Consider the following 26,670-nt stretch of genomic DNA (forward strand, 5'->3'; position numbering starts at 1 on the left):
TGAATTATAAGGGGTATAAAATCCAGCCCACAGCAAAACCTTAGTGATAGAATGGCTGGTTTTCTGGAGGATGTCACTGAATTTCAGCATCATACTGTAATAAGAGGTAACAAGTTGGTTAATGAAATTTCTTCACTTCTACATATTCCACAATCAAAAACAGAAAAGTGGAAGTGTTTAGGAATGTGAGCAACTCGGCAGTACAGAGCGGCATCATGAGTACTGAGGAGCTTAATGCATGCTTTGCTGACCCAATAACTGCAGAATCCAAACCTCTTTAGACATTATCAGCACAAAAACTGCACCATGGTATGGGTTTCCATGGCCAAGTGACTGCATGCAAGCCTTAGGACTAGTTCACACGGGGCACGGTATGGCGTATTTTGGTCCTGATTTTGACGTGGGAAGCTGTGTCAGGATAGGGCCAAAATACACCTGTCGCGGCTTCCCGCTCTGGAGTAGGCCCAAATGAATGAGCCTAGTCCAGAGGGTGCTGCCGCAAGGCGAACACCGGGGCTGAATCAGCTGTGAAATCCACCTGAAGAAAGGGCAGCTCGCTTCTTTTTTCCGTGAGCAGGTATATGCCACTTACGGAAAAAAGTAAGCTAGGCCTACATAGACTTCTATTGTGAGGGGGCGCATTCTGACGTGGAATCAGCGACAAAATCCGCACCCTTTTGCCCCGTTTCAACTGCCCTAACATCACTCAGCACAATGCCAAGTGTTGGATGGAGTGGTGTAAAGTACACTGGACTATCTTCTCTATTTGGCAGTCTGATGGGTGAAGTAAACAACAATATATAAGAGGCCAATAATACAACAGGTGTGGAGAACCAAGAGAAAAATGTCCACATTCACATAATCTAAAACTGTATAAATTTATTAGTATCTAAATATAAAAATCACATATAGATACGAATAACAACACAAACAGAAAATATGTATAGGATAAGGAGGACCAAATGAAATCACAGTACTAGTGGTGATGTGTGCAGTATAGGTTATAACAAGAATGGATAGGCTAGAGAGTAATGAGAATGTAGAATACCCCTAATATGCTATCATAGCTGGTAGGGAGGTCATACAGACACGTGGAGGCCGCACACACTACTGAGCCTCATTTTGACATGTTTTAGAATAGTAGCTGTATATAACACATACATAAAATATAACCAGTCCTGTATCTAGTAACATACAAAACTATAACAGACTAAAAGTAACATTGTAACCTGGAATTGTGTATTTGGGTGCATTCACACTTCGGAACGCCAGCGTGTATCAGAGCCGTACACGCCGGCGTTACAGCAGGGCTGCCGGACACTTCCCATTCATTTCTATGGGAGCCGGCATGCAAGCGCTCCCCATAGAAATGAATGGAAAAAAGCAGTCCATTCATTTCTATGGGGAGCGCTCGCATGCCGACTCCCATAGAAATGAATGGGAAGTGTCCGGCAGCCCTGCTGTAACGCCGGCGTGTACGGCTGTGATACACGCTGGCGTTACGTAGTGTGAATGCACCCTTTCAGGTAATCACAAGAATGGCTGTTTCAGTGGGGCAACATGGTGGCTCATTGGTTAGCACTGCAGCCTTGCAGCGCTGGAGTCCTGGGTTTGAATCCCACCAGGAACAACATCTGCAAGGAGTTTGTATGTTCTCCCCGTGCTTGTGTGGATTTCCTACCATTCTACAAAGACATACTGATAGGGAAAAAAATGTACATTGTGATATGGGGCTCAAAAAAAAAGAATGGCTGGAAAGTCATTGTGGACACGTTAGGTAAATTGTATTGGACAGTCACTACATACACATAGGCTGTCTTGGACAATCAATACTTCTTGGACAATCATTACATTAAATCCTATTAGCCAACAGACTGTGTTTGCTCTTTTGTTTACACTGGCCAATAGTCAGAACCAAGTACTTACATAATTGCTTGTTTGCCCAATCATTGGCCCCTGTATAAGGGTCTTCTCACTCATCTGTAATAAAGATAACATTGCCTGCAGTAGATCAGATACTACAGTATATGTTCCTACTGCCCCTTAATGCCCAGAGGGAAGGGCAGTCGTCAGCCATGGCTCCCCAGAGGTTTCCTCCACAGGGGGTTTTCCTCTCCTGAGTGCTGATGGATGGCTCTCTGTGAGTCCTTTTAGGACAGGGGTCTCAAACTCGCGGCCCGCGGGCCAACAGTTTGCGGCCCCCGGCGGACATCCCGACATCCGCCGTAATAGTATGGCGCATGCCGTTAATTGTCTACTAAGCAGTAGACAACCGGCACTAATGTCCCTGATCGGTCCTGGGACCGATCGGAGGCATTAACCTCTCCGGCGCCACAGTCAGAGGCGCCGGAGGCACCATTTTTCCAGCAGGGCACGGGCACCGCCATTTTTCCGGTGATCGCCGGCGCCTGGAGCAAGCTCCAGGGCCGACGTCACGATGCCATGACAGCTGGGAGCCTTTACATGGCTCCCAGGCTTGTCTGCAATCTCTTTCTTTTGCAGGTTAAGGCCCCATTTTTTCCCCTATCAGTATTTCTTTTTGGAATATGGGAGGAAATCCAGGCAAACACGGGGAGAGCATACAAACTCCTTGCAGATGTTATTCTTGGCAGGATTCGAATCCAGGACTCCAGTGCTGCAAGGCTGCAGTGCTAACCACTGAGCCACCGTGTTGCCCCTAGTACACAGCATATTGAGATAAGGATTAGGCCCAACAGCGAGGCGCAACTCAAAAACCCTGTGGAATAAATAGCGGCGAATCTCAATGTATTTTTTCCACAGCGTTTTTTATTGCGCTTTTGATGCATTTTCCTGATACCTTCTCTTGATTGCGCAGCTGAAAGTAACCGGCCATGTTTTTAGAAGTGCAGAAGATTACATTTCATTCACTTTGCTGGTTTTGTAAAACACATAATTTTTTTTTCTATAGTAGCCGCAGATGTTGTGTTTCTGCAATGTGTGGTTTCAGGTATTTATGGCTTATTCTGAGTATAGGCCATAAAAAAGATTAACCCTGCACTAGCCCTTTAATATGCCCCACACAGTTTACCATCCCCCTTCGGCACAGGATGTTAGCCCCATCACTGCTCCCACACAATATAATGGCCCCGTCACTGTACCCCATACATTATGGGAGACCAGTGAAGAGGCCACTGTATGGGGGGACCAGTGAAGTGGCCATAAAAAATTTGGCCCAGACATCCCCTTAAAACAGGTTGTCTATAAATTGGAGTGATCACTGTGGTGGCCGCCAGGGAGGTGTAAAGATAAAAAAAAAAAAAAAGTATACTCACCTGTCCCCAGCACCCCTTTGTCCCCCGCCTGTGTCTGTTCGGTCTCATTTTTGGAAATTCTTTACCTAACTAGTCTCAGCGATCAAATGAGGTGCTGGACTCCCAGCAAGGAGGCGCCAGCACGAGACCGAATGTACACTGGCAGCGCACAACGGAGCGAAGGAGACAGATGAGTGCGCTTTTTTATTTATTTGTTTTTTATTTTATACCTCCCGCCCGGGACATGAGCTGCTCCAATTCCTGGATAACCACTTTAAGGGCTAGTTCACACGGGGAAGTTGGCAGCGGATTTTGAGGCAGAATCCGCCTCAAAATCCGCTGTCAAAAATTGCTCCCAATTACTTCAAGTCAGTCTCAACCTAATCCGGAGCGGAATGCCACGATGGAATGCCTGGCATCTGCGACAGAATGTTCACACGCGGAGTTCATGTATCTCCATGTGAACTAGCCCTAAAGGATTTATTCATCTTTCTAATATTGATGGTCTGTCTTTCGGATAAGCCATCAATATTACATCTGCGATGATACAACAGCCAGGACCTCTGCAGATCAGCCTTTTCCAGGACAGCAGCTACAGGGAATAGTAGCATTTATAGTAGCCATGCTGTTGACTTGCCATACAAGGTGTAGCAGTACATTTAGGTAGTGCACATAGTATAGTGAGTGAGCAGCATGACTCCCGACATGTTATTACCTTTAGTCGTCGTGTCTTGGTACCGCCCCTGATCTGCAGGGTTCTGGCGGTGGGCCCCTAGAAAGAAGCGGAGCCCAGGGAGAGGTAAGAAACAGTGTTTTGTATGTTTGTATTCTCCTGAGTCACTGATCATTATACTCTGGTGTCTGAAAAGACCCCAGAGTATAATAATTGTTCATGGGTGGGCCATAATAGAGAGTGCAGGGGCCACTATGGGGTATAATAGTGTGTGTAGGGGCCACTATGGGGTATAATAGTGTGTGTAGGGGCCACTATGGGGTATAATAGTGTGTGTAGGGGGCCACTATGGGGTATAATAGTGTGTGTAGGGGCCACTATGGGGCATAATAGAGAGTGCAGGGGCCACTATGGGGTATAATAGTGTGTGTAGAGGACACTATGGGGTATAATAGTGTGTGTAGGGGCCACTATGGGGTATAATAGTGTGTGTAGGGGCCACTATGGGGTATAATAGTGTGCATAGGGGCAACTATGGGGTATAATAGTCTGTGTAGGGGCCACTATGGGGTATAATAGTGTGTGTAGGGGCCACTATGGGGTATAATAGTGTGTGTAGGGGCCACTATGGGGCATAATAGAGAGTGCAGGGACCACTATGGGGTATAATAGTGTGCGTAGGGGCCGCTATGGGGTATAATAGTGTGTGTAGGGGCCACTATGGGGTATAATAGTGTGCATAGGGGCCACTATGGGGGATAATACTGTGTGCAGGGGCCACTATGGGATATAATAGTGTGTGTAGGGGCCACTATGGGGTATAATAGTGTGCGTAGGGGCCACTATGGGGTATAATAGTGTACGTAGGGTCCACTATGGGGGATAATACTGTCTGCAGGGGCCACTATGGGGTATAATAGTGTGTGTAGGGGCCACTATGGGGTATAATAGTGTGTGTAGGGGCCACTATGGGGTATAATAGTGTACGTAGGGTCCACTATGGGGTATAATAGTGTACGTAGGGTCCACTATGGGGTATAATAGTGTGTGTAGGGGCCACTATGGGATATAATAGTGTACGTAGGGTCCACTATGGGGTATAATAGTGTGTGTAGGGGCCACTATGGGATATAATAGTGTACGTAGGGTCCACTATGGGATATAATAGTGTACGTAGGGTCCACTATGGGGTATAATAGTGTGTGTAGGGGCCACTATGGGATATAATAGTGTGGTTTGTGCAGGGGGACAGCAGGAGTCTGGGGGACCTATGTCAAATATTCGCCTTGGGGCCTAGCTATTCCTAGTTACACCACTGTGTGGGCACCAGCAAGGTACCATGTGGGGGTCATAAAATAGAAATGTACCATGTGGGCACCTAGGGAGAGTTATGCTGTGCGGGTGGGGATTTTTTACAATTGCACTTCTGGTTGGTGGATGTCCCGGAGATAAATCGCCACTTATTACGATGAGACTATGGCTATGTATGATATATTATATATGTATGATACATTATGCAGCCTCTGTATCTCACACACACGCGCACTGAATGCTATTGCCCCGCCGTCCCTGTGACACCTCTCACCTCATTCACACAAATTTTGCCCTCACACGTCAACCACTGGGAGGGGCCACCGACGGCCTACGGCTCCGCCTACCGCGTGATGTATCTGACGACACGTGATCTGGCCACGGAATGTGAAGCTTCGCGGAGTGAGGGGGCGGGACGGAGATTTGTAATTATTGACGTCACTCCCTGTTCTCTTTGCGCAGGCGCAGTCCTGAGCTTTTGGTGGCCGGTGTTACAGCAAGACCGGCGCCCAACGGGGCGGACACGGAGTCTGCGGTAGCTTCAAGGTGAGACTGAATTACCGGCGGCGGTTGTAGTGATGTACGGTGTGAGCTGTGACTGTCCTGTACCGGCGGACATAGGCCTGTCGGTGTCCTAGGGGGCGGCTGTGTGTATAGGTGTGTTATATAATAGTATAGGAGCTGTGTGTATTATAGGGATGTGTGTTATGTATATACATAGGGAAGGTAGAGAGGGAGTCAGATATATATATATATATCCTTATTATGTTGTATATCTAGGTGTATGTACCACACATCTGTATATTATGTGGGTGATGTATTATGCGCTTATCTATCTATATTTGTGTGTATGTGTATATATAATCTGTGTGTACGTATTACATGTTAGCAGTATATATACATATATTCTTCATGTTTATGTGTGTATATGTACCACACATCTGTATATTATGTTGGTGTTTATGTATATTTAGTTTGTATTACACATCTGTATGTATGTGCTTTATTTATGTGTGTATTGTATGTGTGTGTATCACAAATCTCATCTGGGTATATTATATGAATGTATATGTAGCGTTGGTGATATTATACACATCTTACCTGTGTATGTGGGTATGTTATTTTGTGTTTATGAATTACACACACTGGTATTTGTATATTATGTCTGATATATATAATATATATATACAACACGACTTATCTGTGTGTCTGTATAGGTATATATACACTTCTCCAAAAAGGATGTAAGCGAATATTACACAATGTACAGCTGTAGAGAGAAACTATGTTTACACACATTGGATAACAATTGATAGAACATGCGCGAGCACATACAAACAGATATCTAATGTGTACACACATGTATTACACCACTTAGCTGTACATTGTGTAATCTACTCTTGCATCCTTAATGGAGAAGTGTTTGTGTGTGTACGTGAGATCAATATTATGTCCAATATGTTTGTGTATTTACTGTATATAGTGTTATATAGATGTTTATGAGCTGACTGATGTTGTCCGGATGCACAAATATTTGTATAAAGGGATTTCCCAGACAAGGTAAAAGAAGCAATACTCCCCTACCTCTGTTCCACATGGGATGGTGTGGGGGAGCCAGGGATCGGTGAGCATCACTTTTTCCAGTTGTATCCCATGCTGACCCCCCTCTGGAATATTTATTTTGCCTGGATTACCCCTTGATGCTTATGACCCACGTCAGCTGACCAGATAATGTTTGTCTGCAACTCGCTGTCTTGTGACTATTTTAGAGGTACAATTTGACAATAACATAGACTTGATGCATGTGTTGCTATTGCAGCACCTTACATTGTAGTCTAGGCTCGTAAGTTCTTGCACAACTTGTGACCCAAAATCCAGGTGGCAGGTTTGTTTTTTTGCGACTTCTTAAGTGACCGCTGCCTGATAAATGACTGTGGACGCTATGTACAGTCTGCCGCACCTGCAGACATCTTAGTCTAAAAATTCCTCGTATTTTCCATGAGCATATGTGTATGAATAAAGCATATATCTACAGAGTAAGTGCCAGTGTCAGCAGTTTATCCAGCTGTACTGCAAGGTGTATGGACTTGCCCTCATAGTCCCCTGCCAGGCAGGCAGTCCAGCACCAATGCAGTGTACGGGGTGATGGATCATATGATGGTTGTAGTAGTCCTCACGCTGCTTCGTTCTGGAGTCTCGCTCTATTCATTTGTAGGTCAGTGTGACTAATACAAATCACTGGGTTGCGGCTATTACATAGAAATTATGGGAAATTTTGAGTCAGCTCTGCTTTATCTGCAGCATGTCACTACTATATTACATAGGGAGAATGTTGATTGGATTGACTTGGGCAGTGATGAACTATTTCTGTGGGTTAAAGGGGTATTGCTAGTACTTTATGGTGGGGTCTGACCTGTGGGACCCTCACTGTTCATGAGAATGAAAAGGGTCCGCAGCTCTAAGTCACTTGAATAGTGTTGTGCTGCAGCTGCTTCACTCTCAGGACTATTCAGGGCTCAAAGGTCAGTCCCCAAGTGATCATAAATAGCAATATTTGTTGCTTCCTAAAATTTCAATACCCCAATGTTGCTTATCAATTACTGACCTATATACCCCAGAGCTGTATTCATAATTCTGCCATTGTTGAAAATTGTCAACAAAGCTGTTGTCCCATATATCCTTCGTTTAGCTTATTTGCTGTATTCTAGGGGACACTTCCGTTTCGATTAGGCTACGTTCACACAAATGTGACTGCTTGCGATGTCACACGGTGGCATTAATTTCAACGACTGGGGCCATTCGTTATAGGCCAAATCCTATTTTTGGCACTTTTCACGAATCGCTTCATACACTGAAATGTATGGGGAATCTGTGAAAGTGGGTGCAAGTATGTCATGAAAAATGGATGTCCTTCATGGCCATTCTGGGAGATTCCAGCTCTGAAGTCTGAAGATTTGGTAATGCAGCTGGTGGCTGAAGCATAGGGTTAACGCCGGATCAGATATGTACTGCTATGTATTTACTACAGTGATTTCTCTTTATGTATAGCTGTTGCCTGCGGGTAACTTGTAGAATGGTGGTCAAAGGTTAGAATACATTTAAGACCAGGTTCACACTCTGAAACGTGTCAAGAATTGAGTGTTAGTTTTTGTTATGGTTGGTGATGATGGCTTTTCTTAACTATTTCAAAACCGGGCCATTGCCAGAGTGACTTATTTTTATTTATTTTTTTGTCTCCCCCCCCCCCCCCTCCTTATTTTATACATGTAACTGGGTCTGACATGCAAAGTTGCCGAATTTAAAGTCACTCATCAGTCGGCAAAGAAGTAGCTCCAAACGTTGGTCTTAGAACTGTCTACAAGAGGAGATGGTGAGGACAGGAGGTGGTAGACATAGGACATGCTGTAGTGCTCAATAATGCTAAGTATGACCTTGGCCTGTGACAGAAAAGTGAGCATTTGTTACTTGCTTGGGCTCCTTGGGGGTTTCTCCGCACCTGTTTCCTCCAGTTTATGGCACCCTCATGTCCTGCATGGAGTGGTCATCATCCACCACAGTCAGGGAGGTTCGTGACCCCCATTAGGTAAAATGTTATCTGTTGCTTAGTATTCGAGACTCTGCTCATCCTAAACTATAAAAGTTCCTTTCATCTCCAATAAATGAAAGCTTGTCCCTAACTTGGATGATCACTTAGTAAAATTCTCTGCATTTAAACGTAACGTCCCTTGGTCACAAGGCCCTGCTTCAGCTCAGTCCCATTCAAATACATGGGGTTGAGCAGTATTATCAAGCACAGTCTCTATACAATGTATGGTGTTATGCTTGGACGTTTTCGGTTTCTCGCCGGTGGCACAACAGAAGAAATGAAGCATTACACATTGTTTATATATACAGTCTGTCCGTCTCTCTCATATATGTATATATTTTTTTTTGAATCACGCATCAGCCTTAGCTGTGTAACAGGAACTCAATCTCTGCCTTTCTCTGGAATTAGAGGACATTTCCTGCCCTGGCTGTTTGCCATTTATGAAGGAGTCAGAATCTGCGATAAAATGGAGAAACTGGTTTGGCCTACTGCTTCCACAACCCCAGTGATGAGGATCCTGATCATGGGACCCCTCTATTACATGGCACTGGACAATCCCTTTAAGCTGCAGCGTTGTACCTGTACAATGGATGTGTCAACCTTGACCTATACTCACATAGCAGGCTGTAGAAAACATCTCATTTTTCCTGTTTCCTATGTAGGACATGTGTTAGGAGTGTGAAGCCTAGATTAGAGGACCTGTCACCTACTCACACTGCGGGCGGTAGTAGTAGTACATTATAATGTTATAACTATTCACTAAAGTGATAGATCCTTTTACATCCCCCGACAACACAGCCAAACCAATGCAAACAGGGATTTGCTGCTGTTATAATAAAACTGCAGGGGAGAATGCACACCTTACATGGTACCCGTAGATTTTCTGCAGGCAAATCTTCGTGTCATTCAGAACCAGGTAAGTAGATAAGACTAGATGAATCTTATCTATACATTGTAGAAACTTCCCTTGCCTTATTTGACCTGCGGTACTGAGTGTGACATCTGCAGCACCTCTGTTATTTCAGCAGATTTTCATGTTGCACTTTTGCAATGTGGGTGGTAAAATCTGTGACAGAATGCACATGAAACGCATGCAGATTTTGCCACGATCTATTGTGGCATTCCCATGTGCACCCTGCATTGCACTGTTAGGCGACATGCACACGAACAACGATATCCTTTTGCCACCGGTGCTTCAGTAAGCCTTGGCGGCACAATGGACAGGAATAGGACCTGTCCTGAGTCCTATGATAATACATGGGTGTGTGAGTGGTCCATTAGAATATAATGATAAACATGGCTAGCACGCTGATAATACTCATATTCGTGTGCATGAAGCCTTAGCTTTTGGGAGCCAGTTTCCCCCCACAGCGCATATTTCTGTTCTTATGCTGAGGACATCTCTTGTTTTATTCATTGTGTTGTGATTGACAAAAGCAATATAGTTTATGGCAGCATTGGCCAGGTCCCAGGAGTTGGGGGAAGCAATGTACTTTACACAAAAAAATCGGTGGTGTATTCCTGTCTGTCCTTTCCTTTAAGGTCAGCGAGTGCATCCCTTTAATTAGCCTTCCAGATTGTAGTGCCTGGCGCCTGCTCAGCTCCTCTACATCAGGATTACTGTAGCGTACCGCTGGCTCGCCCTCCTTGTGGAAGAGTATTTCCCTTCAGGATGTGTTCAGCGGAGCCAGACGGAGCAGCTGGGTGTTGTGCAACTACCGCCACATACCCTGGATTACTGCGGTCTGTGTTGTAGCGTGACAGACCGGTATGTGCTGTTGTGTAGGTAGAACCAGGTGTATTTCGCTATGATGCAAAAGTGTTTATTTGAGCCAATCCAGAAGCCAGCATGACCTTCAGCGGCTCATTTCTAGGAACTCTTATCCGGTTTTTGTTTTCCCCTAAAATGGTCATGTGAACAAAGCCGATTCTTCACAATGGCCCCCCAGATCATCACAGCAGCAGTTTTGGCAGTGTGTCGCTCCACAGCAAAGGTGGGATTGAAGCGCGCACCGCGAGGCCTCCATACCCATATGTGGTCCCAAGAAGAACCTGGATCACTAAAGGCTATGACAGTGACAGGTGACAGTGGCTAGACGCGTAATGTGCGCTGTGACACAAAATTTCCTGGAAATGGTTTCGGGTGAGACTGGGGTGCGTAATGAATGCGCCATCTGTGTCTGGATGGTGGACAAGGAAACTGTAGGAGCTACTCATGCTTGTCAGTGGATCCAAAATCTGTTTTCCCTGTGTGCGTGCCCCTTCATAACCACTGCTCCCAGTTCCACAGCTAGGTCAGAAAGACCTAGGTGGTGGGCAGTGTGTTGAAACAACCATCCTGTGATGATGTACCCCCTCTCATAGTCTTTCCGTCTGGTTCACTGCTAGACATGCCTCTGTGACTTACTCCATGACCTGTAACCAAGAGGTAGGCAACCCAAAAGCAGCCTCTGAGAGCAGTGGAGTAACGCCCTCTTGTGTCAAGACCCAGTATCTAACCACACCTGTAATCATTTACATATCTGCCTGAAGCATAACCGCAGCAATCTGACTTTTTTTTATCCGGTTGTGTAAGGGTAAGTTCACACTGGGTTTTTTGGACCGGGACCTGAGGTGGAGGCCACCTCAAGTTTCGGTCCAAAGTACGGTAGATGTGACTGGATGCCGAAGCACTGCACCAGTATCAAGTCACGCACTCTGCTCCAGTTTAGGCCCAAATAAATGAGCCTAGTCGGGAGGGAGTGTCTTGAGGCGAATCCGCCTGAAAGAATGAGTCGCTTCTTTTTTCAGGAGCCAAAACAAATGGTTCCCAGAAAAAAGAACCGACAGGCTCCCATTGATTTCAATGGGAGCTGTCTTTTTGGTCAAGATTTTGAGGCAGATACGGCCTCAAAATCCTGACCAAACAACTCTTGTGTGAACTTACCCTAGGTTCACACCTGCACTTGGTTACTGTTCTTTGTGTCTGATTGGGGCTTTTCTCTCCGCATTTTTTGGGTGTAAACCTGGCGCAGTCCATGAGTTATTGTGGGTAGTATCTTTTGAAGTGGATTGGGGACCTGAAAAATGGAAACCCAAGCGGACACAAAGAACGGAAACCCTGGCGCAAGTGTGACCCTAGCATCAGTGTATGTGTATTATATAGCTGCTCACTGTTTTAGCTTCACATTAGAGGTGAGCGAATACTATTCGAAACGGCCGTTTCGAATACCACGAACCCATAGGAATGAATGGAAGCGGCCGGCACGTAGACTTTGCCGGTGGCCGTCCGCTTAACTACCTTGCGTGCTTGCTGCGTCCATTCATTCCTATGGGTGTGTGCTTTTCAAAACGGGAGTTTCGAATAGTACTCGCTCATCTCTACTTCACATGTAGCCGGTATCTATGGTGTATAGTACAGACCGTCTTGTCTCTTGCATATTCATCTACTCGGATAGTTTGCACGATTAAAAAGATTACTTACAAGTTTCTGGGGGATTTTCCCCATCTCCTGGGGTTATGTAGAGCTCTTGTATAAAGACCTGTTTACACAGCAGGGTTTGTGTTCCCACCAGGTATTACATCTTATCCTTTGGTATACAGGAACCTGGATGACAAATTTGACCCTATTATATAACAGGGAATTGCAAATAGAGAATATCCCAGATGTCCTTGTCTTATAGTATTACTTGTGTCAATAGATTAATGTGTTGTATCTTTGCTAAAGAGAAATTTTTTTTACTCTAGATGGTCATGGATGTGTATATGGTGATGTATATAGTATATTTATTATTATTATTATTATTATTATTTATTTATATAGCCCCATTAATTCCATGGTGCTTTACATTTGGGGGTTACATACAATACACAAAATATACAGGTAGATATAATACTAACAATGACCGACTGGCACAGTGGGGTAGATGGGTGTTGCGTGTCATTGCACACCTATACAGTGGCATACGTCAGAGGTACAAATTAGGAAATGTTCCTGACTTATGCCTGCAACAGGAGGAAAAGGAATAGTGTGCACAGAGCCTTAAACATCTTGCAGCTTACATTCCCTGCTGTGCTCAGATAAACCATAATGGACCATCGAAGAAATCTTCTAAGCTATAATCTAAGGATGTGTTCACACTGCAGACATGGATTGCTTTGAATGCCTCTGTGATGTGATGGCCCCTTTATTCTGTTCACTTCCATAAGCAGAATAGACCATCCTGCGCCTCCATGCTTTGTAACATGTACAGATTGCTGTTTTGGCCTTGGCCATGAATTCTCTATCGTTTGCATAATACTCCCTGAAGATGGCTGTGTGTGTAATAGAGGTGTGGAGCTGCAGCTGTGTGTATGTTCTGGGCAGGGAACATGTTGTATGGGAACAGTCCATCACAATATAGCGATTACCTGGAGGCTACAGAGTGTCTGGAGATGTCACCTGTATTGTTGTGTAGGACAGAGAGCCTTCTTCTGGTGTGTACAGTGTCAATAACGTTTCCCCCCCTCCTTTCTCTCTGCAGATGTGTTACATGAAACCTGTACTTTCTAGACCGCTCTGCAACGCCTCCATATAGTCCAGGACTCTGCGCCCTCCTTTTTCTTTCTTTTAGGTAAGATGCATGAATAAAACTGCTCATTAGGAGAAAGTTCACATGGAGTGTTCTGCAGATGGTTTTTTTTTGAGGCAGATTACTCCGCCAACTCTCTTATTCATCTAGAGGAAAAAAAAAACTGGGTGTCTCCTATTGAAATGAATGGGAGAGTTGGGAGGTGTTTTTAGAGATGTTCCGGCTGTCTCCCTAAAAATCTAAAGTTGGTGTCCCACATGGCGTAAATGCTGTAATTTGCCCGTGGCGTTTTACAGTCAGGGCAAAGTGCATAGCGAATCCCATGCCCACTGTGCTGCGGACATGCCGCGATTTCCAAAACTGGTGCATTTTTGGAAATTGTAGCATGTCAATGATGCGTACGGAAACGCCGGTGGTTTCCCCATAGCTATAATTGAAATAGAAAGTCCGCAGAGGAAACCTCAGTGAACTTTCTGTGCAGAACGCTGCAGGAAGGATGTGTTGCCACCGCAGGTTTTTCCGCAGCGCTTTTTTGCTGCAGGACGCCAGATGGGGTCTTAGCCTAAAGATGGTTTTCAGCCCAATTTGGATTTTTTATACTGGCCACCTATACACCACATACTTGTATCTGGATCAGCTGTTTTGGAAGCTGCTGCAGTGGACTGGGAGCTCGTGCAGGCTGCCCCTATTCAAGTAATATGATTGGAGCTGCAGTTTCCTGGGACCACTGCCAGAGAGTGCGGGGGGCGCAGTGCCACCCCTATTACTTAAATAGCAGCAGCTCGCACGCACTCCTAGTCCACTGCAGCAGATTCCAGAGTCTGAACTGCTGATCTGTGTGGGGACTGGTTACCAGACCATCAGTATCTGATCTGTGGAGGTCCAACCGTTGGAATAGGTCATCAATATGAAAAATCCATTTGGGGCTGGAAAACCCTCCAGTACTGGAGATATTGCAAAGCATTACTTTGGTGCTGAGGCTTCAGAGATGTAGAATGTGAAATTGTTACATGGTTTGTGTAGTGGGACGGAGCTGTTTGCATATGTGCATGTCAGCGTACCGCCCTCTAATCCTATGCACAATACAGTACACGTAGCCTACCTTAGTCATTGTCTCTTTTCCGACATGTGGTAGCAAGTCTTGTTTCAGTTCATTGACATTATTAGAGGAACAATAAACATATTCTAGCACTTCTTCCTTTCATCTTCTCCTTTCCTGTGTGTGTGGTTGTGTTTTGTTTTTTGGTTTTTTTTGTTTTTTGTTTAAAGGGGTTTTCAGGAACTCTTTAATTGAATAAGCCATAAATTGAACATTTGTGGAGGTCCGACACCCGGGACCCCTGGTTGTGGTGGAGCTCCATGACCACTTCACAGGCCGTGTGATGTCATGTTCATCAATCACATAGCCTCATTGTGGGTCAGCCCCATTCAAGTGAATGGGCTGAGCAGTGATACCAAGTACAGCTGCTGGACACATGAATGGCGCTGTCCTTGCTAAGTACTAAAGAGACTGCAGCGCTCACACGAGCGCTACAACCTCTTCAAACTGCCGATCTGATAGGGGTCCCAGTGTCAGACCCCGATTGATCTTTAATTGATGATAGGACATCCATTATAAATCCTGGAAACCCCTTTAAAATGTAGAAATACATAAATAAATGCCACTTACTTCATCTGGTTGTAAGGCCTTCCCATTCTGTCCTCCAAAATAGGACAAATGATTAAGCTCAACCCCCTGTATATAGCCAAAGATGGGAGTAATGTATAGGAGATGAAGCCTTGCGATCATGCAAAAAATGCTGGCAACTGCAAATCGGAGGATATATATATATATATATATATATATATATATATATATATATATATATATATATATATAGTGTGTGTATTTATATTCACTGTTCCTTTAAGACCTTTATTTGCTGGATTTATCCAGTCTGCCCTGCCTTGAACTCTTAGCTATTTCTTCTTACCCATGCTGATATGATTTAACAAACCCCTAGCTGTGTGCATGTAATGCTAGAGACGTAAGCACACCTTCATTCTCTAAGACCGGTTTCATGCAGCTATGTTTGGGCTTGCCACGTTCTGTCCAGTAATTCTGCCTGATAGGACACAGAACCAGTTTTACACTATTGCGATCGTGCCGGAGTATCACTATTCTATGGGATGGGTCAGCTTGTGGCTACCCAAATTCTGCACCCTATGTACTATAATACATGGGAGCAGATCTCAAGCATATTCCAAGCATACACAGACTGTGTGTGGACTATAACCTGTGTGAACATGCCCTAACCGCCTGTCCGCACAGTAACCTATGACTATATCCCTGGGTTTATTCCTCAGTAAGACTGTTGTGCACCCTTGTGCTTGCTAATCCTGAGATTTAGAAAGAAAAGCTTTTAGCTCAGGATAAAACATTCATGAAGGGCTTTCAGAACGCAGTGTACTTTACTAGAAATACGGAAGCCAAGTATGCTTTCTTTTAATCACCTGAGCTCCTGTTCTATAGGCACACAGTCATCCAACCCACGCCGCGCCGCAGTCAGGGGGAGAATGATATAGAAAATCGGGGGTGTTCTCATACTTGCTGTGCGTCAGGTCTTGAGAAATGGAAAAGTACGGCATTGCAAAAGGAAGGTTGAACGTTTTTTTCATGGATGTGAAAAGCAGATCGACCATGGACAGCACACGTAAATAAGCAAGGTGGAGTCCTGTCTGTAGTTATCACGCATCCGAAAATACAGCCTAAGGCCTCATGCACACAACAGAGGTGCTATCCAAGGGGTGGGAGGGGTGGTGATTTTGCAGTGGAACGCACTTATGACACTTGGAGCAACGTCAGAGTTCATTCCGTGATAAACTCGACCTTATGGCGGCCTGTGCACTGTTCGGTTCCGATGACACAGAGCAGGATAGGACCTGCTCTATAGTCATCAGTAAGCGAGAAGGACCATAGGACGCCTCCTCGGAGAGGGATCAGCTTGCGCACTTGGTCGTGTGCATTAGGCCTAAGGCTGGGTCCCATGTCCTTTCTTATTAACTATAATGGGTTAAAACATGATGGATGCCGATGTACTTTTGTCCTGCATGCTGGAATTATTCTTCCATCGAAAAAGTGAAAAACATGACAGAAGAAAACTTCCATGGTCTTTTTTTTTTTTTTTTTTTTTTTACATTATAGTCAATGGAAATGGCCGAAGATGGGGAGGGGTCTCTGTTTGCATCTGTCAATTAATATCCAGTGCTCATACTGCAATGGATGAAAGTAATGGATATTACATAACTGTAATGTGAACATCCCCTTACACTACAGGTTTTCATTTTCTGCAATGCAAGTGGGAGAGAGCAGCGGACACTCTCTGTGATACCATTTTGGGTGATGGAAAACCCAATCTGATCTTTTCTTGCAGTTTTTGAAGCCAAAACCAGTTGTGGATCATGAGGCCTCCTGCACACTGGGGAATTGTGGTCCGAACGTATGCTGTCCTCTTTACACCAGCTGGATTTTTCAGTCCGTTCCCAGTCCGGAGAGCTGGACTCAAAATAATGTGGCGATCTATGATGCTAGAATTGCCCTGTAGTAGGACTTTCTTATGGTTCTTATATTGTACTAACCTTTGTCTTTCCATTGCAGATTTCTGACGTTCCACAAGATCCGTCACCATGGTGCAAAAATACCAGTCACCCGTCCGGGTGTATAAACACAGCTTTGAGTTAATAATGGCTGTAAGTGTTCGCACTTTTACCTACTCATCGTATGATAAAATGCCTTTAATGAAGCCTTTCCTCCCATCTTGGCAGTGGGCGTTCACTATCTCCATGTACATGAATGTTGCCGTACTGCGGATTCGCCGGGCTCCTTATATTAATGTATTTTAATTACATGTATTATTAGCTCTTTCTGGTCCAGCATTGTGTCAATGATTGCCGTATCCACTACGGCCAAGTTATTTCTGTCCCAGCTCGAAATAATACAGGCCTTTAGGGTCTACATCCAAGATCTGCCTGCTTTTGATGTCATGTAAATCCAGCGCACAGCCAGGAAAGCAGATTTGCAAAGCTTTTCACTTGGGTTTGAGACTGCAAGGCTTTTTTTTTTCCCCTGTAATAATTTGCCATGAAAATCCCCTGCAGCTTTAGCAATGGATTTTCATATGCGCTGTACTTTTAGGTTGCAGAGAAATGCACTGCCTTTCTAAAATAGATTTTGATTGTGTGCACATTTTTCTGCTTTCTATTACATTTGCTGTCTTTTGTGTATATTATAAAGGAAAAAGTTGGGGTTTTTTTGTGTTTTTTTCCCAGAAATAGCACTACTGTTGTAACTGGGCTCTATCTGGTTTTGCAGCTTATCCTTGTTCATGGGCTTAGAGGGGTTTTCCAGGCTTGATGATTGATGTCCTATCCTTAGGAAAGGTCATTGAAGATCGATGAGGATTCAGCACCTGGGACACCAGCTGATCAGCTGTTTGAAGAAGATGCAGTGTTTGAGTGCACTTATTTAGCAAGCTCTGTGCTTGGTATTACAGCTCATCCCCATTCATTTGAATGTGACTGAGCTGCAAACAGGCCTTCTGACCAATGAAAGCAATATCACATAGTCTGTGAAGCAGAAGCAGCACTCTGGGTTTGCCGCTGCTCCTCCCAATAGCTGATCCGTGGGGTTCCCAGTTGTTTGACCCGCCCTGATCTAAGGATAAGTCGTCATTTCATAAGTCCTGGAATAGCCCTATTAAAAGGGTCTTTCCATTTGGGGAAGATATTCTAGTTGAGATACCATTGGCAATTCACTGATCCAGCAGCTAAAGTCTCCAGTGATCCTCTGTTATCGCCAGTGGCTGCACCTTGTTGTCAGTGATGTAAGGAATGGTGCTCACTCAGGGTCCTCCAGAGCAGGAGCCATGTCTTGTCTGGGTAATAGAAGAAAATTTGGAGAAGAAAACCATGTCTTGCTTCCTCACCCCCCCCCCCCCAAACCCCCCCCCCACACACACACTTTATGTTCCTACATTAAATGTGTCTTACGCTGCATGTAATTTACCCTGAAGAGTAAGAGGTCCATGTCATGGGGGAAGGGATTTATGGTCCCAGCTTCAAAATAAAACGATCAAATATTTTAACTTATAGTATACAGTTTTTCATATTGCATATTGAATATACTATTTCCTATTGTTGGATACGAAGTCTTTATAAGGATCCATGTCTTATTCATGAATTAGAGGAGCTTTGCAGTTTGGCTGTCCGATCCCTTCATTAATAGAGTTGGACCAAGAGTCGGAGCCTGTACTGTGGCCTGCTTGCTATGTGACTGTATCTTTCCAGTTTATGGCTGTTTGTTAATGCATTCTGGATACTATAGTGTCACAGACTAATATCTCCTGCATAGCTTCTCCAGTTATGTGTCCAGTCATTCCTATATCATCTGGGACTGTAGGATCTATGGATACTTTCCAGATGTCCCACATTCCAGTCTTAGAAGTGTTAGCATTGTCTTTGTCAGCGGAATATTAAATCTATGGCTCTGCCATGCAGTGTCTGCACATTACGCGCTTTGGTCCCGGGTTTTGATGTTGGCACGCTTTCATAGTAATTGTTATTCCCGGACCGCTTTCCTCCTGCATGCAGCTCAGTATTTCACAGATTCGGAGGCAGGGGAACTGATATATAAGGTTTTCCTAAACCATGATCTGAATTTACAGTATGTTTAATACATCACAGCGATGACTGGAAAGTCCTCAGAATTTGGAAATGTTTGTGGGTGGCTCAGGAAGTGGAATGTGGGAGGTCGGGTTTATGTGTGTGAAGCCAGTGCGTGTCAGCTGCTCTGCAAGCTCTCACCAGAACGGCGTGTTCTCTTAACGCTTTCATCTATGCTTCCTGAGAGCCGGGACACAGTGCACCCTCCACATAATGGGCTGGGTCACATGACTGCTACATTCCAGGAAATTTGGCGTAACCCAGTGTGAACACATCCTGAGAATGCAGTTTCTAGCGAGTCCTTTATGTCATCGTTTTCCTGATCACTGTGAAGTTACTCAGCATCTACATGTACTTAGTGGTTGGCCAGTACTTGACATAGGTCATTTGTTGTGTGATGGGTGGTCTCACCCTTACAAATCACAAAGGGGTATTCCAGTTATCTCCAGCTACCCTTAAATCCACAAGATAGGAAGTAACTTGCTTGTCGTTGTGGGTCCACCCTTTGTGATCTCCGCTGATCATAAGAACAGGGATCCTTCTGAATAAAGCGTAAGGTCAAACCACGCAGTTCATTCTCATAGCAGAGTACAGTACTCAGATATGGAGCTGCCACACATGCATGACCACCTGCTCTATTCATTTGGGCATACAAGAGACCCTTGTTGTCATGACAGATGGGGATAAGGGTTAACTTAAAATAACTGGAATACCTTTTTAAGGAGCGGTCCTCAGGGTATTCATAAGATATCCCCTTTATGATTTGAAGATAAGCAGGGTCTGACACCTGGGACCCCCGTAAATCAGCTGACCTACCAAGCACCGGTGCTGTAAAATGTACCGCATGGTGTTTGGTTTTGTGTGAGAGGCTGCAGTGTCTTCAGACAGCAATACATAATACCTTTTTAATAGAAACCAGCCCAGGTTATTGTCGTGGAAAACCATGTCTGACCATTCAGCGGCACATGGAATGCATAGTCCGACCACACCAATGGGACATCTGAACATGGGGCTCCTCCTGACTATGATGTTGCTAAACCTGTCATACACTTAAGATACAAGGAGGTTATCAAACACTGATATGGCATTTGCTATCTTCCCCCAACATCAGTAAAAGCGAGGGAACCAATCCTGTATGAGACATCTGACATTGGCGTAGTAATGGACCATGGCCTTGTTTTGTCACATGAAACATGACGTAGGGTCAATAGAACCCACTACCCAATGGATTGTCTGCAGATCCCATTAGTCTAATGGGTAATGTCCACTCAATGTCTCAGTATAGGGGTTGTAGAAATCCATTCACCTGCTGCAGGTGTATACAATACCCTTTAACGTAAAGGTTTATTGTGTATGGGGGGTGTATCAGGTCCCCAAATGGCTGATGTTAGTGGGGTGAGAAGGATCCTCCTTTTTCCATGAGCTTCCGCATTGGTTGAAGGCTGTCCAAGGTGTATGTCTACTTTCGCTGCCCTTAGCAGTATATATGCTTTTTGCAGGTGACCTTTGGTGTATTCTAAAGGGTTTGTGAGTTCATATTATCTTACATCTTGCTTTTATCTCAATGACATGCAATAACCTATAATAATGTACAAGTGTTGTGATAGCAGCTTTTGTTTCTAGGTATTTCCTCTGACTTGGGCTTACCTTGGAACTAGACAACTATCTAATGTATATTGGAGTGTTCCCTCGCTCTTCTTGAATGGTCAATATTGGAAGGTGGGGGGGGGGGAGATAGAAATGACGGATCGGATTTTTTGTGAACATATTGCGGCACTGGAGTCCTAGGTTCGAATCTGACAAAGGAGAGAATTTGCATCTGCTGCAAAATTTCCTTAGTGCCCATTCTCCTCTGTAGGAGTAACCAAAACCGCAGAGATCAACAACCCAAGGCATTGTGGGAGAAATAATTGTGCATTTTGGCCCTTTACCACTAAGCACTGGTACTTTCCCGTATGGATGCCACCTCCCAGTGTTTATTTGTTCTCCTATATCTACCCGTGGTGTAGCTGTAAGTAGTGCCCCAGTCTGCGGATTACCCCCATGTTTCACCAGCAGTCACTATGTGCGCCTATCTGCGGCTCACAGCTGACAACAGGAAGTTTCTGGGTGGGTTGCACTGATGGGAAAGCTTAGCAGACTGACAACACAAGCAGAACACGCCGGCTTCCGGCATCAGGGCTCCTTTGAGACTGCTCTATTGTAAGTCACTCTGTGGTTCTCGCAACTCCTCTAGTAAACATGAGACGTCAAACACTTAACCTGTTCAGCACCACTGAAAGATAACCAGGTTATAAACACCATTAAGTTAACCATTCAGGGTAATATTCAATATGTCTAATATGTACATCCAATTTTATAAACCAATTTTCATAAATGAACAGTACAAGTGAATATAAAAAAATATATAATATAATGTAATATATCTTAAGGAGATCTGTTTCCTTCACCACCTAGTAAGCTGTTCTCCTGCTCCTCATATTCATTCTGACTGCCTGTTTACATTTTGGGAAACAGATATGAATATTTTTCCCATAATCTCCCCAGTGGAGCTAAAATGGCTTTTTGTAAGACTCCATACGCCTGAGAAGGTGGTCTCTCCTTAGGTAGTGACATTATCCCCAGTACATTTTATCTATCGCACACAGAACTCTGCAGAGGGGTGAGATAGGATTGTCCTGCTGGCTAATTGATTTATTGCCTCATCCTGTATGCTAGTGGTCTCTTATCTACAACCTAACTGTGTTAAAAAAAAGCAAAGGAAGCAGAGTATAACAGCAGCAATTATCTGAGTGTCTTTTCTAATCTTGCAATCTTCCAAATAGATTGCACTGCTTATCAATGCAATGTCTTATGCTGTCAGAGCAGAACTGACATGTTACGTATCAGGCCGTACCTTAGCACAGCTACCGTGTACTGGCATTAGTTCTCCCTACAATTTAGTTTGTACGGGTGCTGATACCTAGTAGATGAAGCCCCTTCCTTTTAAAACCATTTAGATGCCATGATCGCTATTGACTGTGGCATCTAAAGGTTATTACTGGCGGCCTCTCCCTACCCACTACCGTGTCTGTGCTAGGGGAGAGGAGGAGGAGTGCGCCCTAATACCGATTTGGCTTGGCAGTCGAGATTTAAAAAGGCAGTGCAATGGAAAGAAGTGGTTAATAATGTATTGATACTACAAATGCAATGTATTGATGTTTCCCCTACCATTGGTTATTCCATTGCTCTGATTTTAGAGGAGCGGAGCAGTCCACACATGATATGGGAATGAGCAGGATGATCTCCAGATAATGGAAAGCAGAAGCGCATAGTTGGGATTCCATAGACACGATAACGCCAACTGCGAGTTCGGCTTATAGAGGAGTCTCCTTCTGACACGTCTGCCTTACTAAATACTTGTATTCCCCATGAAGGATATTTCCTTATGGTTCTCCTTTTATGCTTTTCTTCTGTTCTTCTTCTTAGATGTTTTATGAATAAATGGCAGCTGGGTAAGAAGGGGGGTCCATATAGTCTGTGTGACATTGTCCAGTATGTCCAGGCTGTATGGAACTGATATGACGTGGCCATGACCCTGCTGTAAAGCAGACCACTAAGTGCTGTTATAGGGGTTATCCGGGATCTGTGATTGATGGCCTATCCATTAAAGTCTATGTGGCAGAGCTGCAGTACCTACACTAGCCACTATTCTTTGTATGGCGAGTGAATAGCGCGGCGCTCTCGTGTTACCTCTGTACCAGTGATCTGAGGGGGACCGAGGTGTGAGACCGCTGCTTAGGCAAGATGGCAGCTCCATAATCATGTAGAGAAAATGTAATACTAAAATCTACAATCAGCAAAAGTGAAATATTTTAATAATAAAAAAAAATGTATTTTTCAACCTTGTGAGTCTTGCACAAAGAGATATTGATTTCAGAGAGATGGTTTACGGTCTGATGTCCACATGCTTCAGTTTCCATATCCATGATGATCCTGTTGCTGACTATGAATAGAGCTATAGAGAGTTGGAAGTACACAAGAGCATAGTGATCTCCTGTGACTGTGCCGAATTTATCGCTTTTCTGGTGTTACAATTACGTTAATGTCCTGTGGATGAGCCATACATGTCTAAAGGAGCAACATTCATCCCCTTTAAAAATTGAAATATGTGCAGGGCCTCACAGGGCAGTCTGTTCTATGACTATATAACCTTTCAGACACAATGTCCTATCAGTTTTTCTGTTGGTAATAGAGACAAATGAAAAATGTGCTGCAGCTATAATGGTGCTAATGTCGGGGGTGCGTACAATAAGGAGCATTCTGTCCCCCTATCTATCTATCTATCTATCTATCTATCTATCTATCTATCTATTATTATTGTTGTTATTGTGATTAGTTTCTTTACATTTTATTAGACGTTATTGCAGTAGTAAGTCAATCGGTGCAGCCATAGACTCATCAGTGTAACAGACTGGATTGTAATATTGTTTATCTGTATGTAGTTTATCATGGTCCTTCCAACCAAAGTTGGTTGGCACTCCTCTGTCACATCCTAACTTCTGAGACCTCTACTGATCAGCTGATTGTAGTGATCTTATTCATTGTTTACCAGACACAGCGCTATGCACTTTGCAGTGGCTCCATCTGGTACTGCAGTCCCTTTAAATTAAAAGGGTCTGAGCCTAACAAATTGACTTTGTTGCGCCTTGTAAGGAGAGAATGCAAATGACGCGTGCCATACCACATCAACTAATGGATGAAGGTGCTGGGAGTCCGACCCCTACCGATCGATACTGGTGGCCATCAATATTAGACATCCTGGAAAACTGCTTTGAGTGTAACAGTTGTCACGTCTGGCAGCCTGACTACTAGAGAGCCGCTGTCTTATCAGTGAGGTTGTCAGCGACTAACAGGCAATCTGCTGTACATTGCTCACATTTTTCACTAAGGTTATTGAAGATAAGAAGGTTTAGCAGAATGTAAGCAAGCATGTTCCTGACTGCTGCATTGACCATATTTTGGTAGAAAGCAAAATTGGAGGGGCGCCGGAGCTATTTTTGGAACGAGTTAGTGTGATTGGGTGCTTTCTATGTAACTAATGCCCTGTCTGGGGCCCAATGTTCTGTCCTTTCATATAACAATACTCTTCCCAGCAGCAGTCGCTGACTTTTCCCTTCTGTCATTTCGCTCCGCTCCCTTTCCTCCGTTCTTTTGTGTCCCAGAGCGGTGTACAGCTGCGCTCAGTCTCTGTTCTGACCCAATTCAGTCAAGGAGAATAAGTGGCTGTAGTGACGTATAGTGAACACGGCCAAATGAGCATTTTAGAAACACAATAGAAACTGCATGGATAATCGACTTCTTCAGATTCTAGCGGCTGGATACACGGATATTGGGCGTCTACCCAGAAGAGCTGGTGCTAAGGCTGCAAGCCTTATGTTGGGGCAAAGTCACATATAAACAGGCCCGGTGTTAAGGGTATCACCTTTGGCTGTACATTTCTGAAAGTAAACTGGGTATCTTGTCTCATCTTTATCTGCCCTCCAGCCATGACATTGACGTTTGTCCTTTGAAGAAAATCCCTCACATGCGCGGATCACAGTCATTCCCAATAGGGGTGCCGCGCTACCCAACGGTGCCTTAGAAACTTGCCAAAGGGTCATGACACTGTGGTTGGGAAGGTGGCCACATGCTTTCATGGGGTGAAGGGGAAAAACAAATAAAGGCAGAGCTGCTGTTCCTGGCAGAGCTGCTACATTGTATGGTCAAGAAGTTGTATGCAGTGTACAGAGCTCCGTACACTGTAGTGGTGACACAGGGAAGTGCAGGTCTAATCTCATTTACTTGGCATATAACGAGTAAAACAGCTGATAGAGACAGGATCCGAGCAACTGAGGCTCAGTTCACATCTGTGTCCAGGTCATTCCATTCCCCTTTCCGCATTAAATAAGTGGAGAGAGAAGTCCTGCAAGCAGCACTTTTCTCTCCGCAGTTTTCATGTGGAAACCATAAGAACCACATTATAGCCTATAGGGTCTGCCGGTTTCCTAAGGTAATTGCTTTTTTTATGCTGATAGGTTTCCGTTTGGAGGGTGTCTCCAAGTGTACTCCCCAAACTGAAGCCCAAACACAGATTTGAGCCAAGCCTGACCCCGACCAATCGGATACTGATGATCTATCTTGTGGATAGGTCCTCATTATTCAACTGCCCTAGGTCCTGGACAACCCTTTAACCTTTTGAATGGTATGTATTAGGCCCCGTTCACACGGGGAGCAGATTGGTGGATTTTGGCCTTGAGAGTGATGCGGTGAAGGCTCAAATAAATGGGCCTAGACCGGAGGGTGCCTCCGCGAGGCGAACGCCGGGGCTGAATCAGCTGCGGAATCCGCCTGAAGAAAGGGCAGCTTGCTTCTTTTTTCCTTGAGTGGCAACATGCTAGCCGGTCTACATAGACCTCCATTGTGAGGGGGTGGATTATGACGTGGATTCAGCGCCAAAATCCGCCCCTCCTGCCCCATGTGAACGAGCCCTTAGGGAATGTGGGCTTAAACTGGAGTGCCCATGGGAAACATACACATGAGGAGAACATACAAACTCCATGCAGATGTTGCTCTGGGTTTGAACCTGGACATGAGCGCTGACCACCGGCTTGCCGTGTTGTCACTTAAAAGTACTGTCTACAAAAACTGAAAGGAATTGTTTTTGTAACACTTTGCAGTTGTAGAGTGGTTTCTTACAATTTCTTGGCTTCTGGTTTTAGGTGACAATGTCTTGGTCTTCTGTTCCGATCTAGCTTGTAGTTACACCTTTACATTTTGCCAGTACATATTATAATTTTCAATGTTTCATAGTTTTAAATTTTTTTCTTTTTTTCCCTTCTCTCCTCCAGGCCTATCAGCGTCGATTCCCTACTTGTCATCTCATTCCCATGTTTGTTGGCAGCGATATCATGAACGAGTTCCACAGTGAAGATGGAGCAGTGCATGTGGTGGAGAGACGCTGCAAGCTGGATGTGGATGCTCCCCGACTCCTTAAAAAAGTAAATGCTTTAATTTTTAGGATAAAGATGGCTGATAAACTGGTGGCTGTAGTCTGAGCTGCAGCATAATGTGTGCTGCCTATGAGGAGGTCTGGAAAGAACCAGCCAGCATTTCATGTCTTTTGGCATGGAGGGTGGTTGGTTGGGAAAACATCAATTCTGGCATCTGATTTTTAATGTTTTACAGCATTTAGAATAATAATGTACTAATTTTAAAAATAAAAAAAAAATGTACTAATTTTATTTTAGGGGTCGTTACAAATGTGCTGATACCAATTGTGTGGGTTTTTCTTTAACAAGGGGAGAAAAAAAAATCCTATTTTTACTTGTTCCCAGTAAAACTACTTAGGTGCTGCAGTCAGAATTAACTGCAGCATATAAGGGGTTAAATGGCAAGTATGCTTCTGATTGATAATTCTACCCCCTCCCCTGGGGTTATCTGAAGTGACTGGGACAGGAAAATAAAATCACTCCCTACTCTCTCTTCATTGTCGCTGCTTGTGTTCCCCTGCACACTGGTTAAAGTGAAGGTGTGAGTATATGCAGCTTCGCTTTAACC

At 44.4% G+C, this 26,670-nt stretch overlaps 1 protein-coding gene across 3 annotated transcripts in view; it reads left to right on the top strand.

Moving 5' to 3' along the window:
- Positions 1-5,716: 5,716 nt before the first annotated feature.
- The window catches only part of SEC14L1 (SEC14 like lipid binding 1), a 33,973-nt gene continuing 13,019 nt past the window's right edge, over positions 5,717-26,670 (top strand). For all 3 annotated transcript variants that reach the window (XR_012716901.1, XM_075277372.1, XM_075277373.1), the window contains exons 1-4: positions 5,717-5,802; positions 13,345-13,434; positions 17,030-17,121; positions 25,962-26,111. Coding sequence is in view for 2 of the 3 variants with exons in the window: in XM_075277372.1 (XP_075133473.1) it covers positions 17,059-17,121; positions 25,962-26,111 (213 nt within the window). In the remaining variant the exon portion in view is untranslated. The remainder of the gene's footprint in view (positions 5,803-13,344; positions 13,435-17,029; positions 17,122-25,961; positions 26,112-26,670) is intronic.

This window comes from Leptodactylus fuscus, chromosome 6 (genome assembly GCF_031893055.1).
Source record: "Leptodactylus fuscus isolate aLepFus1 chromosome 6, aLepFus1.hap2, whole genome shotgun sequence".
Classification (NCBI taxonomy): domain Eukaryota; kingdom Metazoa; phylum Chordata; class Amphibia; order Anura; family Leptodactylidae; genus Leptodactylus; species Leptodactylus fuscus.